This window comes from Pelobates fuscus, chromosome 10, assembly GCF_036172605.1.
Source record: "Pelobates fuscus isolate aPelFus1 chromosome 10, aPelFus1.pri, whole genome shotgun sequence".
In the NCBI taxonomy this organism is placed as follows: domain Eukaryota; kingdom Metazoa; phylum Chordata; class Amphibia; order Anura; family Pelobatidae; genus Pelobates; species Pelobates fuscus.
Window position 1 is genome coordinate 57,003,734 of NC_086326.1, and position 15,967 is coordinate 57,019,700.

The 15,967-nt window shown below is 41.9% G+C and overlaps 1 protein-coding gene across 1 annotated transcript in view; it reads left to right on the top strand.

Moving 5' to 3' along the window:
- The first annotated feature begins 3,732 nt into the window (after window positions 1–3,732).
- TMEM26 (transmembrane protein 26) overlaps window positions 3,733–15,967 on the top strand; it is a 77,727-nt gene continuing 65,492 nt past the window's right edge. Inside the window, exon 1 of the mRNA XM_063433582.1 lies at window positions 3,733–4,034. Within this exon, the coding sequence (XP_063289652.1) occupies window positions 3,844–4,034 (191 nt within the window). The 5' untranslated portion in view covers window positions 3,733–3,843. The remainder of the gene's footprint in view (window positions 4,035–15,967) is intronic.

The following is a 15,967-nucleotide window of genomic DNA, read 5'->3' on the forward strand; positions in this document are numbered from 1 at the left end:
GTGCATAGTTTAGTGAATGCAGAGTGTGTGTTATTGTTTAATGAATGAAGAGTGTGTGTTAGTGTGTAGTGAATGCAGCGTGTGTCAGTGTAATGAATGTAGTGTGTGTGTTAGTGCAGTGAATGCAGAGTGTGTGTAAATGTGTAGTGAATGCAGAGTGTGTGTTAATGTGTAGTGAATGCAGAAAGTGTGTTAGTGTGTAGCGGATGCAGAGTGTGTGTTAGTGTAGTGAATGCAGTGTGTTAATGTGTAGTGAATGCAGACGGTGTGTTAGTGTGTAGCGGATGCAGAGTGTGTGTTAGTGTGGTGAATGCAGAGTGTTAATGTGTAGTGAATGCAGAGAGTGTTTGAGTAGTGGATGTAGTGTGTGTACAATGATGTAGTGTGTGTTTGTGTAGTGGATGTAGTGTTTGTATGTACTAGATGAAATGTGTTTAGTGGATGCAGTGGATGTAGTGTGTGTATTGGACACAGTGTCTGTGTAGAGTGAATGCAGAGTGTTTCAATTTGTGGTGGATGTAGTGTGTGTACTGTAAATACAGGATGTTTGTATAGTGGATGCTGTGTGTACAGTTGATGCAGAGAGTATGTTAGTGTAGTGAATGCAGAGTGTGTGCCAGTATAGTGAATCCAGAGTGTGTGCATAGTTTAGTGAATAATAAATGCAGTGTGTAATAAATGCAGAGTGTGTGTTAGGGTGTAGTGAATGCAGAGTGTGTCAGTGTAATGAATGTAGTGTGTGTGTAAAATTGTAGTGAATGCAGAGTGTGTGTTAATGTGTAGTGAATGCAGAGAGTGTGTTAGTGTAGCGGATGCAGAGTGTATGTTAGTGTAGTGAATGCAGAGTGTTAATGTGTAGTGAATGCAGAGAGTGTGTTAGTGTGTAGCGGTTGAAGAGTGTGTGTTAGTGTAGTGAATGCAGAGTGTGTTAATGTGTAGCGAATGCAGAGTGTGTGTCAGTATAGTGGATGCAGTGAGTGTGTAGTGTATGCAGATTGCATGTTGTAGTAGTGAATGCAGTGTGTGTATTGTATTAGTGTATTAGTGCATGCAGTGTGTGTGTGTTAGTGTATGCAGTGTGTTGTATTAGTGAATGCAGTGTGTGTGTTGTGTTAGTGTATGCAGTATGTGTGTTGTGTTAGTGTATGCAGTGTGTGTGTTGTATTAGTGTATGCAGTGTGTGTGTGTGTGTTAGTGTATGCAGTGTGTGTGTTGTATTAGTGTATGCAGTCTGTGTGTTGTGTTAGTGTATGCAGTATGTGTGTTGTGTTAGTGTATGCAGTGTGTGTGTTGTATTAGTGTATGCAGTGTGTGTGTGTTAGTGTATGCAGTGTGTGTGGTGTATTAGTGTATGCAGTCTGTGTGTTAGTGTATGCAGTGTGTGTTGTATTAGTGTATGCAGTGTGTGTTGTGTCAGTGTATGCAGAGTGTGTGTTGTGTTAGTGTATGCAGTGTGTGTTGTGTTCGTGTATGCAGTGTGTGTGTGTTGTGTCAGTGTATGCAGAGTGACACAACATACACTGCATACACTAACACAACACACACACACTGCATACACTAACGCAACACACACTAACAGACTTACGGGATAGAATTGCATACCCTGACAATTGTGTAACTATTTACATCAATTTCCTAAATTGCCAGCTATTTACACTGGCATTGTTTTCCATCTGTGCATTTTTCTGGATAATACTAACTTTGACAACAGTTGACTTGTGAAATAAATATCTAGATTGGGTCTAAATTACAACATTCAAGGACACTATCTCCTGAACCGTAATATTTCCTAAGAGGTGTTCAAGAAAAATAGACAGGAGTATATATTCGTAATGTAATGTGTCCATAATTATTATTCCATCTTATGTAACGGTCTTAAAATATTAAATCTGCTTCCCATGAGCTCGTTGAATGCACAGGTGTGTCAATATTTAGCTAATTTCAGTGATTCATGCACAGCGCAAGGCAACAAGCAACAGTGTCTGGCACTACGTACAATGCCGCTCTTCTTAACAGCTTCATTACTGAAAGGCAATGACATAGTAAAAGTTTTCCCCCAGCTAGCACTCCCTATAAAGTTCAAACAAATAATATAAAGTATATTTGGTGTTCTATGCCATACCTCAAATTCCATTTGATCTTTCCTACAAAATTGTATTTTCTTGCACACATTTACTTTTCCCCTGATGTTTCCTGGCAGTTGACAACCTCAAGGTCCTTTTCATTTCCTTCTGCAGTTATTTGGTTCAATATATTTAATGTTATTTCATTTTAAATCGTGATACATAACAGGATTTTGGAGGTGGTGGGCGGTGTTCTTTCACAAAAAAATCAAGACCACCAAAGATTTGTAAAATTCTATTAAAATATACCCACTTGAATTTACACCATCGGATTGCATCGTATAGTGTAAACATACACTATGGAATTTTTTTTTTTAAACGTATCTTGCAAGTACTAAATAGACGCTGAATTCAGATGCATTTATAAACAACAGTAAACATCCCCCCCTATGGCATTAGTAAAATGTCTGCTTTTTTCTCAGTGAGCATATTAATGCGTAGCCAGTGCCACAGGGAATTAATGTTTCTTTTAGTGTTTGAAAAGCAATACTGCAAAAATACAGCTATGCATATTTACCGGTTATTAATTCCACTAGAAAGTGGAAAGTTCTACCACTCACAACACTTAAAGCTCATAACTACGGCAAAGTTATTGCTAAAAGAATGTTCCTACTACATCTTTTGGGATTCTTAAATTTGTATTGGTCAGCAGTATCTTGTATGAATTATTTACTTACAATATATATGAGTTCCAGACCTATGCGTCAGTAAAGCACATATCCACTGGTTTGATGGGAACTGAGTTTTTGCTCCTTCCTACAAAGGCTGAGGTGATCCAAGAATTCAAAATTTTGGAAGGGATAACATTGCTTCCTCCACAAACATAAATATACAAACACAGTTACAGGCACATACAAATACACACACAAGCACAGACACATTCATACATACATAAACAGATACACAGACAGAAACACACTCATACATACACAGATACACACATACACACACTTACTCATATCAAAAACAGAAACACACACAGACTGACAGACATTCAAACATACACAGATAGACACAGACATAACTAGAGTCGTACACACAGACAGACACAGACACCAAAACTTTTCTAATAGATTATCCACCCTCTCTTCTCTGGCTCAATTTGGCTTCTAAAATGTATTTTGGGGGAGCATGGAACCCACAAGTACACTATACAAGTGCTGCTGGCTAAGGATGAGTGCTTGCTTCTGTAACTAAGTGAACATATGTTTTTTGCAGCTGTCAATACAAGTAATAGAGCTATCTTACTAGATGAAGTTTTAAAAAGAAACCTGCAACGGAGATATATATATATATATATAATATTTTTTTTTTTTTTTTTTTACTGCAGAGCATTAGTTTGAAATGGATCTAAAAGACATTCACATTTTGCTTTGGATATCTGTTTTAAAGACACCACTTGGGCAGTTGCTTAAGAATAATATACCGTAGTAAAATAATTGAATTGGATTTTTTATTTTTTTGAAACTAAGCTCTCTTATGATAACGTGCTGCTGGGACACATTGTGAACACAAGCAGAAGGTCAGGAAGTTTGGAGGAGGAGCAATTAAGTACTGCTATATGATTCTTTGTTGTAGTAGTGAAAAGATATTTCAGTGCTCACTCTAGCATCGCGTATCCCAGGAGCAACTTTTCTGGACTCCCAAAACTTTTGCAGAGAGAAAAAAAAAATCGAAGAGAAAATCACAGAGGTTCAACCAGGACGTGGACCTCTAAATCATGGAGCTGATTGTATTCCTGAATGCTATTATCACAAGACTACTTTTTATTCTTCATTCTATAGTGGGAGTTTGGAGAGTTACAGTGATTAAAAATGACAGGACTTATTGGCTGCTGGCGCTTCTGAATTTGTGCATGGGTATTGAGATGGTGCTGACATTTAAATTTAAGAAAGGCAGAGGTTTGAAATGGTAAGAAACTTATTTTGCATGATGCTAATTAATCTATTATTTTTACAATAATCTCTGAATTGCTTAGGTCTGATTTCTTTCCTCTTCTCCGATGTACATATTTATTGCTTTAATCCTTTCATTTGCAGAAGGGGCTGGTAGTCATTGTGGTATAATGTAGTGTAAGGGTGCCCAAAAGGTAGATTTCGCAAAACTACAGTTTTGATGATGCTTTGTCATTCTAAAAGTATTCTAAAAGCATGCAAAGCATCATGGGAGTGGTAGTTCTTCAACATCTGGAGATCTACCTTTTTGGCACCCCTGATGTTGTGGGACTTCACAGAGCTTAAAGCAGGGGGAGGCAACCTTCGGCACTCCAGATGTAATGCTGGCAAAGCATCAGGGGACATGTAGTCCACAACATCTGGAGTGTCAAAGGTTGCCTACCCCTGGCCTAAAGCATATACTTTAATAAACTAAGATGGGTTATTTTTGTTATTTATATATCAGGCTTATATTGGTTCGCTGTGATTTTAAAATACGTGTGTGGAAAGCAGATTTGCTGTTTTATATCCATAACTTATTGCCTATCTGCATTTAAATGTTGCACAATGGGGTAATAATAACAATTGCGAATAGTGATGCAATAATAATAATATATTCTACAGAACACAGATGAAAATATAAAATCTAGAATATAATTATTAAAGTCATTTTTATTATTGGTATTTATATAGCACTAACGTATTCCATTGCGGTTGTTAAATTAGATTAAATCCCATATTTTACTGTAAAGATTTACGTTGCTTCCTTGCCTTATATAAAAGACTTATTAACCCTTGAAGTGCCAGAGTAAAAGCAGTGTACTGTATCATACTGTCTGGAACTCCCCTCTACTCCCACCTAATAATTAGCTTTTACCCTAAGGATCGTTTAACTTGTCTACTTCCGTTTATAACAACCAGAGAGGGAAATCATTTCGCTTAAACTGGCCACAAATATGTCTTTACTCAATAACTTTTTTTTATATGTTTTCTATGCAACTCTGTATTGCATCAAATGATTTAAAGTGAGGAATATGCCAATCTCTGAAACATAAGTTTGCCACTTTAATGGCATAATAAATACTGATACAGCAAATAAGAAAATAATACCTGCCTTTAATTACAATGACAGTAACCACATCTAAGAGTCACAATGTGTCTAAATATTTTAATACATCTTTATATATCTGCTTTTTATGTAAAATCATCCAGGCTTCAGTATGTGATTTTTTTGTTAATGTCTGTTAAAGAGGCACAAAAGCACCATAACCACTGCAGATCATTGTAGTGGTTATGGTAAGAGTCTAGGCACTGCCCCCTATTTTCTGTCAAAATCTCAGCCCTTTCTGGGACACATAGTCTGCCACCATGGCTGCCACGCTGATTGTGCAGAAGTGACCCCTCTGTAGTATTAAAAGCAAATTTGTACAACTTTGAATAGCAATGATGGCTGAAATCTCTGGGCTAACCATTCAAATGAATGGTTCTACTAGAAGATGCTTTTATTTAGAAGGGTAAGACTTGACATGTTTTGTTTTGTGTAACAATGTATGTGTTTAGCCACTTGATCTTGTCAACTAAATATTTGAGCCAATGCTTTATACTCTCCCCATTTAAATATGCTTGCCGCCTTAAACAAAATTAAACAATTATTTGTAAAATGGTTCACAGCAACCATTTTATTTCATTTATTTTGAGTAACTCAATGATTGAATTATTCAGTAGCATAGACACTCACTATTGTTTTTCAGTAACAGATTTATTGCATGAGAGTTTTGGGTCAAGGAGATATGTAAATTGCAACTGTTGAAAAGTTACAATGTATGGTTTGCATGCCATTGGTGTCATAGGATTAATGAGCATATAATTCTTATAAAATCGTTCAGTCATTACAAAATTGCTTACAATATAACTCTTAAAGTCCTTATCATACCCCAATGAACTGAACTTTGTGTGCTTTGGCAAAAGCATGTAAGGCATGTGTGTATATGTGTGTTGACTGGAGGGAGACTGGAATGAAAGTAAAGGTTTGTGTGTTTGGATTATATGAAGTACTGCCTGACAGACAGAGAGAGAGAGAGAGAGAGAGAGAGAGAGAGAGAGAGAGAGAGAGATGGTGATGATGTCAAAAAGATGACTAACACAAAAATTACAAGCTAAGCACCTGGAACTCTTATTTCAGCATACTCTCTGGTCCTAGAGCATAGGGAGCAGTGGTGGTTTGTGGGTAAGTGTGAGTCCATTCAAGGTGAACAATGTTTAGATATAGATTTGCAATATGAAAGCATACAATAGTTACTGTATAGAAAAAAATTAATAGAACTATTTAAAGCTAATACATTAATATCAAAGAGGATATCTATGGCTATTTTTCACAAATTGCGTTTGCTAAATATTGCCAGGTAAAATGAAAATAGGTTTCAAAATCAGGTCTTGCAAGCTTTTATTATCATTATTTATTATTATTATTATTATTATTATTATTATTATTATTATTATTATTAATAGTAATAATATCTGGTGCTGTGGATTTTGTTTTGACTGAATCACAATTTGTTCAAATTTTGGGTGACTGGCTAAATGGTCAAAAAGCTGAATTCTGATTTGCCATATGACTGAATCACAATGCAAACTAAACAACCAATAGATGAACCATATATGTCTACTAAAGATACAAAAAAAAGTATAGGGGAGAACTGGCACAGGTCCCCTATGTACCCGCACTCATGGGCATTAGGTGTGGCTTAAAATTAAATAATGGGGCTTTACTGTCCACCCCCCACTTCCTCCACCCATGGGGACAATCTAGTATCACCTTAGCACCCTCCCATGAGTAGCGGGAGGGGATATTCCTTAAATAAATGGAAATACATTTTGCCCCTCCAGCCCCCATCCATAGGCAACATGTGTGGGGCTATTAATGTAATAAACCCATTTCTAAGTGGTTTGTGGAGGACTATAGGAATAATATTTTTGGGGCTACATATGCTCTTGTCCACTACCCTACCCCCACCAATAGGCTTTGGTTAAGGAGGTATTAGGGTGTGCTGGACCCCAGCCATCCTTCCACTTCTAAAAATCTGTAGCATAATGCTGTGCCTATATAATGTCTCAAGTGATACTCATAATTTTGATAGTGGCTTTTTACGATTATATTCTCATACTATTCCCATAATATTTTAATAGTTCCTGGCGAACATAGCGTGTTCGCGGCGGATGGCGAACATATGCGATGTTCGGTCCGCCCACTATTCGTCATCATTGAGTAAACTTTGACCCTGTACCTCACAGTCAGCAGACACATTCCAGCCAATCAGCAGCAGACCCTCCCTCCCAGACCCTCCCACCTCCTAGACAGCATACAATTTAGATTAATTCTGAAGCTGCATTCTTTTTTTTTTTTATTGTTTTTTTTTTTGTGTGTTTGTGTTTATTATACATTATCCTCCATAGCCAGTAACCTGTGTGTATTATACATTATCCCCCATAGCCAGTAACCTGTGTTTATTATACATTATCCTCCCATAACCAATAACCTGTGTGTATTATACATTATCCTCCCCATAGCCAGTAACCTGTGTTTATTATACATTATCCCCCACACCCAGTAACCTGTGTTTATTATACATTATCCCCCCATAGCCAGAAACCTGTGTTTATTATACATTATCCTCCCATAGCCAGTAACCTGTGTTTATTATACATTATCCCCCACATAGCCAGTAACCTGTGTTTATTATACATTATCCCCCCCATAGCCAGTAACCTGTGTTTATTATACATTATCCCCCCCATAGCCAGTAACCTGTGTTTATTATACATTATCCCCCCATAGCCAGTAACCTGTGTTTATTATACATTATCCTCCCATAGCCAGTAACCTGTGTTTATTATACATTATCCTCCCATAGCCAGTAACCTGTGTTTATTATACATTATCCTCCCATAGCCAGTAACCTGTGTTTATTATACATTATCCCCCCATAGCCAGTAACCTGTGTTTATTATACATTATTCCCCCACAACTAGTAACCTGTGTTTATTATACATTATCCCCCATAGCCAGTAACCTGTGTTTATTATACATTATCCTCCCCATAGCCAGTAACCTGTGTTTATTATACATTATCCCCCCCATAGCCAGTAACCTGTGTTTATTATACATTATCCCCCATAGCCAGTAACCTGTGTTTATTATACATTATCCAGTGGCGTACATACCAGGGTCGCCCGGCCGCCCCTGCGACCCGGTATGTACGCTCCGGGCCAGCCTCTTCTCCTGGGGGGCCCAGGAGCCAGCCACCTCCGGGCCCCCGAGGCTGGCCCTGCTTACACCCGGCGGCCGGCTGGTGCGCGAGGGAGCACTCTCCCCTGAGTGCTTCCTCTTCAGCTCCCTCGCGCACCGCACTGATACCGGAGCCGGAAGATGATGTCATCTTCCGGCGCCGGTATCAGTACGCGGCGCGCGAGGGAGCTGAAGAGGAAGCACTCAGGGGAGAGTGCTCCCTCGCGCGCCCGCAGGACCAGCCAGCCCGCCGGGTGACCGGCCCCCCCAGGAGCCCAGCAGCACCACTGGACCCCAGGGAATCCCCTCAGCACTCCAAAAGGTAAGGAGGCTGGGGGGATTAAATTAAAAAAAAAACGTGTAAGTGTGTGTGAGTGTTAGTGTGTGTGTGTGTGTGTGTGTGTTAGTGTGTGTGAGCGTTAGTGTGTGTGTGTGTGTGTGTTAGTGTGAGTGTTTGTGTTAGAGTGTGTGTCTGCTAGTGAGTGTCAGTGAGTGTGTTACTGTGTGTGTCTGTTACTGTGTGTGTGTGTGTTAGTGAGTCTGTTTGATGTCTGTTAGTGAGTGTGTGTTTGTCAGTGTGAGTGTATGTTTTGTAAGTGAGGGATCCCCAGCGCCGGACTCCCATGGCGCTGGGGATCCCTCCGCCTCTCAGCTCCGAATGCGCATGCACGGCAAGAGCCGCGCACGCATTCAAACCGCCCATAGGAAAGCATTACTCAATGCTTTCCTATGGACGTTCAGTGTCTTAAAATGGCGGAAGCGCCTCTAGCGGCTGTCAGTGAGACAGCCACTAGAGGCTGGATTAACCCTCAGTGAAACATAACAGTTTCTCTGAAACTGCTATGCTTTCAGCTGCAGGGTTAAAACTAGAGGGACCTGACACCCAGACCACTTCATTGAGCTGATGTGATCTGGGTGTCTGTAGTGGTCCTTTAAGTGTGTGTGCATCTGCATGCAGTGGCGTACATACCGCGGTCGCAACCCCTGCGACCAGGTGCCCGCCGCCATGTGTTGCTGCCCCGGCCCGCGCAGAGTAAGCGCGAGGGGGGGGGGCCCACGGATCAATTTTCGCACCGGGGCCCCATGGGTCATGTGTACGCCACTGCCATTATCCCTCCATATCCAGTAACCTGTGTTTATTATACATTACCCCCATAGCCAGTAACCTGTGTTTATTATACATTATCCCTCCCATAGCCAGTAACCTGTGTTTATTATACATTATCCCTCCCATAGCAGTAACCTGTGTTTATTATACATTATCCCCCATAGCCAGTAACCTGTGTTTATTATACATTATCCCACCATAGCCAGTAACCTGTGTTTATTATACATTATCCCCCCCATAGCCAGTAACCTGTGTTCATTATACATTATCCCTCTCATAGCCAGTAACCTGTGTTTATTATACATTATCCTCCCATAGCCAGTAACCTGTGTTTATTATACATTATCCCTCCCATAGCCAGTAACCTGTGTTTATTATACATTATCCCTCCCATAGCCAGTAACCTGTGTTTATTATACATTATCCCCCATAGCCAGTAACGTGTGTTCATTATACATTATCCCACCCATAGCCAGTAACCTGTGTTTATTATACATTATCCCCCCTATAGCCAGTAACCCGTGTTTATTATACATTATCCCCCATAGTCATTTATCGTTGGACCTAGGCAGCATGATGTCTTAGGCCGGCCCAGAGAGTGAGTGAGTGAGTGAGTGAATAATATAATATATATGTTCAGAAACATATTAGTAATATATGTAAATTGGGTTCATGCAAAGAGGGTGAAAAGGTATTAAAGAAAAACACACTTATTGCATCAAATTTACAAAGCCAAACTTTTAAAAGCAATACCTCATTTCTTTCTCGGGATGAGGAATATATGTCAGGGTACCTGAAGTCTCTACCTCGGAGGAGGTTAGACTTCCCGACGGCCGTTCTCTCAGGGGGGCTGATTCATCCAATCCTCACAGCTCTCTTAGTCATTCCCACGCCGGCCGCGATAGCCCCGCTTCCTTTTATGACACAACGCTCAGGAGCCGACGTCATGACGGCAATCACATCCCGACCTGTCAATCTAGTTCGGAACAACGAATCAGGGCTCGGCAAGGACGGAGTCATCAATTAGAGAACCAGGGTATAAAAGAGGGATGTGTGTAATGGTTCATTGCCCTGTCGTGGTTCTAGCTTGTCTGGTTCCTCAGTGCTCTTATGTCTATTGTTCTATTTGGTTTTGACTCGGCTTGTACTATCGTTCCTGTTTACCTCTCGTGTCCTTTGACCTCGGCTTGTCTCTCGCTTACCTGTTCTCTCGGTCCCTCGACCTCGGCTTGTCTCTGACCATTCTTTGCTTTCTCCTTACGTTAGTCCGGCCATTCTAAGGTCCGGTATACGTACTCCTCTCCTGTTCGTACTCTGCGTGTTGGATCCCTGTCCCGATCCTGACATTACGACAGGGCCATTCAGAGGTTTATCGGATTCTCAAAATTACTACATGCGCTTCATTAAGGGGTACTCGTCTATTATTGCTCCTATTACCAACATGACTAAACAGGGTGCTGATACTAAGACATGGTCCCCGGAGGCGCTTGTTGCTTTCAGTACTCTCAAGGAACAGTTTGCCTCAGCACCGATATTAGTTCATCCAGACACATCTTTGCCTTTCTTACTCGAGGTAGACGCCTCAGAGACAGGTGTAGGTGCTATTCTGTCCCAAAGGTTAAGTTTGAATAAACCACTGCATCCTTGTGGTTTTTTTCCAGGAAATTGTCTGGGCCTGAGAGCAGGTATGATATTGGTGACAGGGAACTGTTAGCGGTAATTTTGGCTTTAAAGGAGTGGAGACATCTGTTGGAAGGGACTTTACACCCGGTTACTATTTTGACGGATCACAAGAATTTGTCATATATAGGGTAAGCCAAGCGATTATCTGCCAGGCAGGCTCGTTAGTCTTTGTTCCTTACTCATTTCAACTATGTTCTCACTTATAGACCTGGTTCTAAGAATTCTAAGGCCGATGCATTGTCCCGCCAACATGAACCTTCTACTATGCCTGATGTGGTTTTTTCTTCTATAGTTCCCAAGCGTAATATTATTGCCAGCACTAGCATCAAGATTCACTCTCCGTTGCTGGATGAGATCAAGAAGTTACAACATCTGGCACCCGGACCTATTCCGGGGGACCGTTACTTCGTTCCTCCTAAACTCCAACTGGAACTTATGCAGTGTTTTCATAACAGTAAATTTGCCGGACATCCTGGCATACGCAAGTCATGTTCTCTGATTTCTAAAGATTTCTGGTGGACTTCATTACGTAAGGATCTTAAGGAATTCGTCGGGGCATGTGATGTCTGTATGAGAACTAAACAACCTCATACGCTTCCATGTGGGCTTTTGCACCCCCTAGAAATTCCTGTGAAACCATGGTCTTGTCTGGCTATGGACTTCATCGTTGATTTACCGGTTTGTAAAAAACATACGGTTATCCTCACAGTAATTGACAGGTTTACCAAAATGGCTCATTTTGTACCTCTGATCAAATTGCCCTCTTCTCCCGAATTGGCTGAAATTTTCGCGAGGGAGATTTTTCGTTTACATGGGATTCCTTCTGAAATCGTTTCTGATAGAGGTTCCCAATTTGTTTCCCGGTTTTGGAGATCCTTCTGTTCTCAGCTTGGTATCAAATTAAATTTTTCCTCTGCCTATCATCCCCAGTCCAATGGGGCTGCTGAACGCACCAACCAAAAGGTTGAACAGTTCTTGCGTTGTTTTGTTTCTGAACACCAGGACGATTGGGTCGGTCTGATTCCTTGGTCGGAGTTTGCGCACAACAACAGTGTTTGCGATTCTACTCGTTCTAGCCCCTTTTTCATGAATTATGGCTTTCATCCTTCCGTTCTTCCGTCGGCCTCCCCCTCCCAGGGGATACCGTCGGTTGATATTCATGTTGCCAATCTGAGAAAGTTGTGGGATCAGACTCGACAAATTCTTATTCATAATTCCATGGTGTCCAAACGACACGCTGACAAACGCAGAAGGCTGGCTCCGGTATTCTCTCCGGGTGATAGGGTATGGTTGAGTACCAGGAACATCCGCTTGAAAGTTCCTTCCATGAAATTTGCTCCTCGTTACATAGGTCCTTACAGGGTTCTGTGTCGTATAAATCCTGTTGCATATCGTCTGGCTCTTCCGCCTGCTTTACGCATCCCGAACTCCTTTCATGTTTCTTTATTGAAGCCTTTGGTGTGTAACAGATTTTCCTCCACTGTGCCTTCCCCTCGTTCTGTCCAGGTTGAGGGTCAGGAGGAGTATGAGATCAATTCCATCCTCGATTCTCGGATTTCTCGGGGGAAGGTGCAATATCTTGTTGACTGGAAAGGATATGGTCCTGAGGAAAGATCTTGGGTGGTCCAGGAGGATGTGCATGCTCCTCGCCTTCTCAGGGCTTTTCATGCTCGCTTTCCGTCTCGCCCCGGTTCCTTCCGCCCGGTGGGCGTTTCTGAGGGGGGGGGGGTACTGTCAGGGTACCTGAAGTCTCTACCTCGGAGGAGGTTAGACTTCCCGACGGCCGTTCTCTCAGGGGGGCTGATTCATCCAATCCTCACAGCTCTCTTAGTCTTTCCCACGCCGGCCGCGATAGCCCCGCTTCCTTTTATGACACGACGCTCAGGAGCCGACGTCATGACGGCAATCACATCCCGACCTGTCAATCTAGTTCGGAACAACGAATCAGGGCTCGGCAAGGGCGGAGTCATCAATTAGAGAACCAGGGTATAAAAGAGGGATGTGTGTAATGGTTCATTGCCCTGTCGTGGTTCTAGCTTGTCTGGTTCCTCAGTGCTCTTATGTCTATTGTTCTATTTGGTTTTGACTCGGCTTGTACTATCGTTCCTGTTTACCTCTCGTGTCCTTTGACCTCGGCTTGTCTCTCGCTTACCTGTTCTCTCGGTCCCTCGACCTCGGCTTGTCTCTGACCATTCTTTGCTTTCTCCTTACGTTAGTCCGGCCATTCTAAGGTCCGGTATACGTACTCCTCTCCTGTTCGTACTCTGCGTGTTGGATCCCTGTCCCGATCCTGACAATATATCGGTTGTAGACTGAGGATTTCCATCTGCCCAATCTTTTAATAATATGCACTGGAGTGTCAGTGTTGAAGGAGACCGAAGCTGCCCCTATTCTAAATGAAAGACCCGAGACATGGATACAACCCAATCTTAGGAGTAGTGTTCTGAGGGATTCAGTGAGAGTAGTGGTGAAATGTGTGTGGCATGACTGAGTGTGGGTAAGTAAGAGTCAAGTATTTTAACTGGGCACTAGTTCTAGGTGGGATAAAGTGGTATAGCGGATGGATGAGTAGTTTGGTTTGTTTTAGAGGTTTGTAGAGAAAGTATATAGTGATCATGATTTTTAGCGATATCCAATATTTTTAAGGTGGTCTCAAACCAACATAAAATGCTATATAAAATTTGTGGGAATATCAAATAGTCATGTACAGTAAATCAGAGAGGGCTCAGAATATCGAACCATCGATCGGTAACCTGGATGAAGTAGGGGGTCTATCTGTTTTATTAAATACGCGGTAATATGCTTTTAATGGGATAGGACGTTAGGAAAGGTGTGTGATTGGGATAAGTGGTTGTGGCTGTATTTACCTTATCCTGGGATCGACCTGACTCCTAAGCTTGAGCCGTGCGTGGCTGGATCACTCCTGCCTCCACACGAGCCGCATGCGGCTTGATCTCCTCTTCTGACTTAGCCGCGTGCACTGACCGCAGTGATCGGTCACGTGGCCTGCCTGGCACTAGGAGCACGGCTCAAGTCACGAGCTCGCTCTTAAAGGGGCAGTGGGAGCCAAAAGTTGATTCAGGCTCCCATTGGCCCACGTCATTCCAGCACCCCCACACACAAACATTTTGGGGCACAATAGCTTGCATTTAAAAAAACAAAACTTTTTTGACTGTAATATAATAGCAGTCAGTTTCCTTCACACGTGTGCATTTCAGGGCCTGCCAGGACACAGTGTCACACCAGTGCAACTCATATTTGGTGTAACAGTAGTGTACATTAAAAAAAAACTTGAAATTTGACTGTGAAATAATAGCAGTCAGTTTCCTTCACACGTGTGCGTTTCAGGGCCTGCCAGGACACAGTGTCACACCAGTGCAACTCATATCTGGTGTAACAGTAGTGTACATTTAAAAAAAAAATACAGGGGGCTTGTTGTCACCTTTCGGGGACCCTTGGTGTTGTACGTGGCTGAGTGGAGGAAGAGACCTTCAATGACATCAGTGAGGACAAGGAACGGGACTTGGCTAGCTTGGTATCCAACCTTGTGCAAATGGGGAGTTTGCGGTTGTGCAAATGGACTGTTTGCGGTTGTCTGCGGTGCGTTAAACGGGGAGTTTGGTCTGTCACTGTGAAGCGGTCGTAACCCTTACACTACCTGATCGATACAACATCATACCTGATGTTTTAAAGCACGTTATTCCAAAAAAATTAGGAATGTTAGGTGATTTATGCCCTTTATGGATTAAAACCAGACTCTGCATCAACTATGTAATTTTCCATCGGAGTTTTGCCATGGATCCCCCTCCGGCATGCCACAGTCCAGGTGTTAGTCCCCTTGAAACAACTTTTCCATCACTATTGTGGCCAGAAAGAGTCCCTGTGGGTTTTAAAATTCGCCTGCCTATTGAAGTCTATGGCGGTTCGCCGGTTTCGCCCGTTCGAGAACATTTGCGGAAGTTCGCGTTTGCCGTTCGCGAACAGAAAATTTTATGTTCGCGACATCACTATTTATTGACAATAAGAGAACCAAATGTATCTCTTTTCTTGTGTATAATATGTGCTAAGCAGGAACAAAACAGCTGAGGTCCTGAGATTTTGGTGTAAGAGTGCTTTGCTTCTTATATTAGCTACAGTTGCTGTTTTTGGGCGTCATTCTGGCATTGTACTTTGTTGAAGAGGGGTGCTCATTCAACTGGAGAATTGAAAATCATCCTTAATGTCACATTAATGTCAGGTGGACTGGGTGATCTGCTTGTTTGCTTTTTGTTCAAAAAATAATCCTCCCTCGTCGCTTTTTTTTCTACTTTAGCTGCTAGAATGCAGCCATGAAACATGACCCTCAAACATTCCTGTAGAGTATGGATGGAGGTTGGCTGCCATGCAGTGCCTATGTAAAGAAGCAGAGGTGCAATATGGAAACCTGGCAGAGAAACTGATTTCTCTGCAGGATGAAAACCAGCACTGGAGCCAAGACATAAGCCAGCATGGATTAATGGGCTACATTTATTTTGCTTCGCTTCCCAGTGCCAAACAAAAGTAAGCACATTAATACACATTGTTGGCAGAGAAAGGGTTAATGATATGAAAATCAACTCACGGACCCTCCCTGTCACTCATGAACTAAAGGAGCAGAAGAAACGTCAGCATGTATATTTTTGACTGAATGCTTCTTTTGCTAGACTCAAGTAACTTCTGACCATATTCACTTCAACTGTCTTCAAGCCAGATATTTTTAACAACTACAATGCAGATGAAAGTCTGACTTAACATCCACATTATTTCCTGAAACTGTAAACTGACTTGTCCTCCACACAGCCACCATTCATGAACA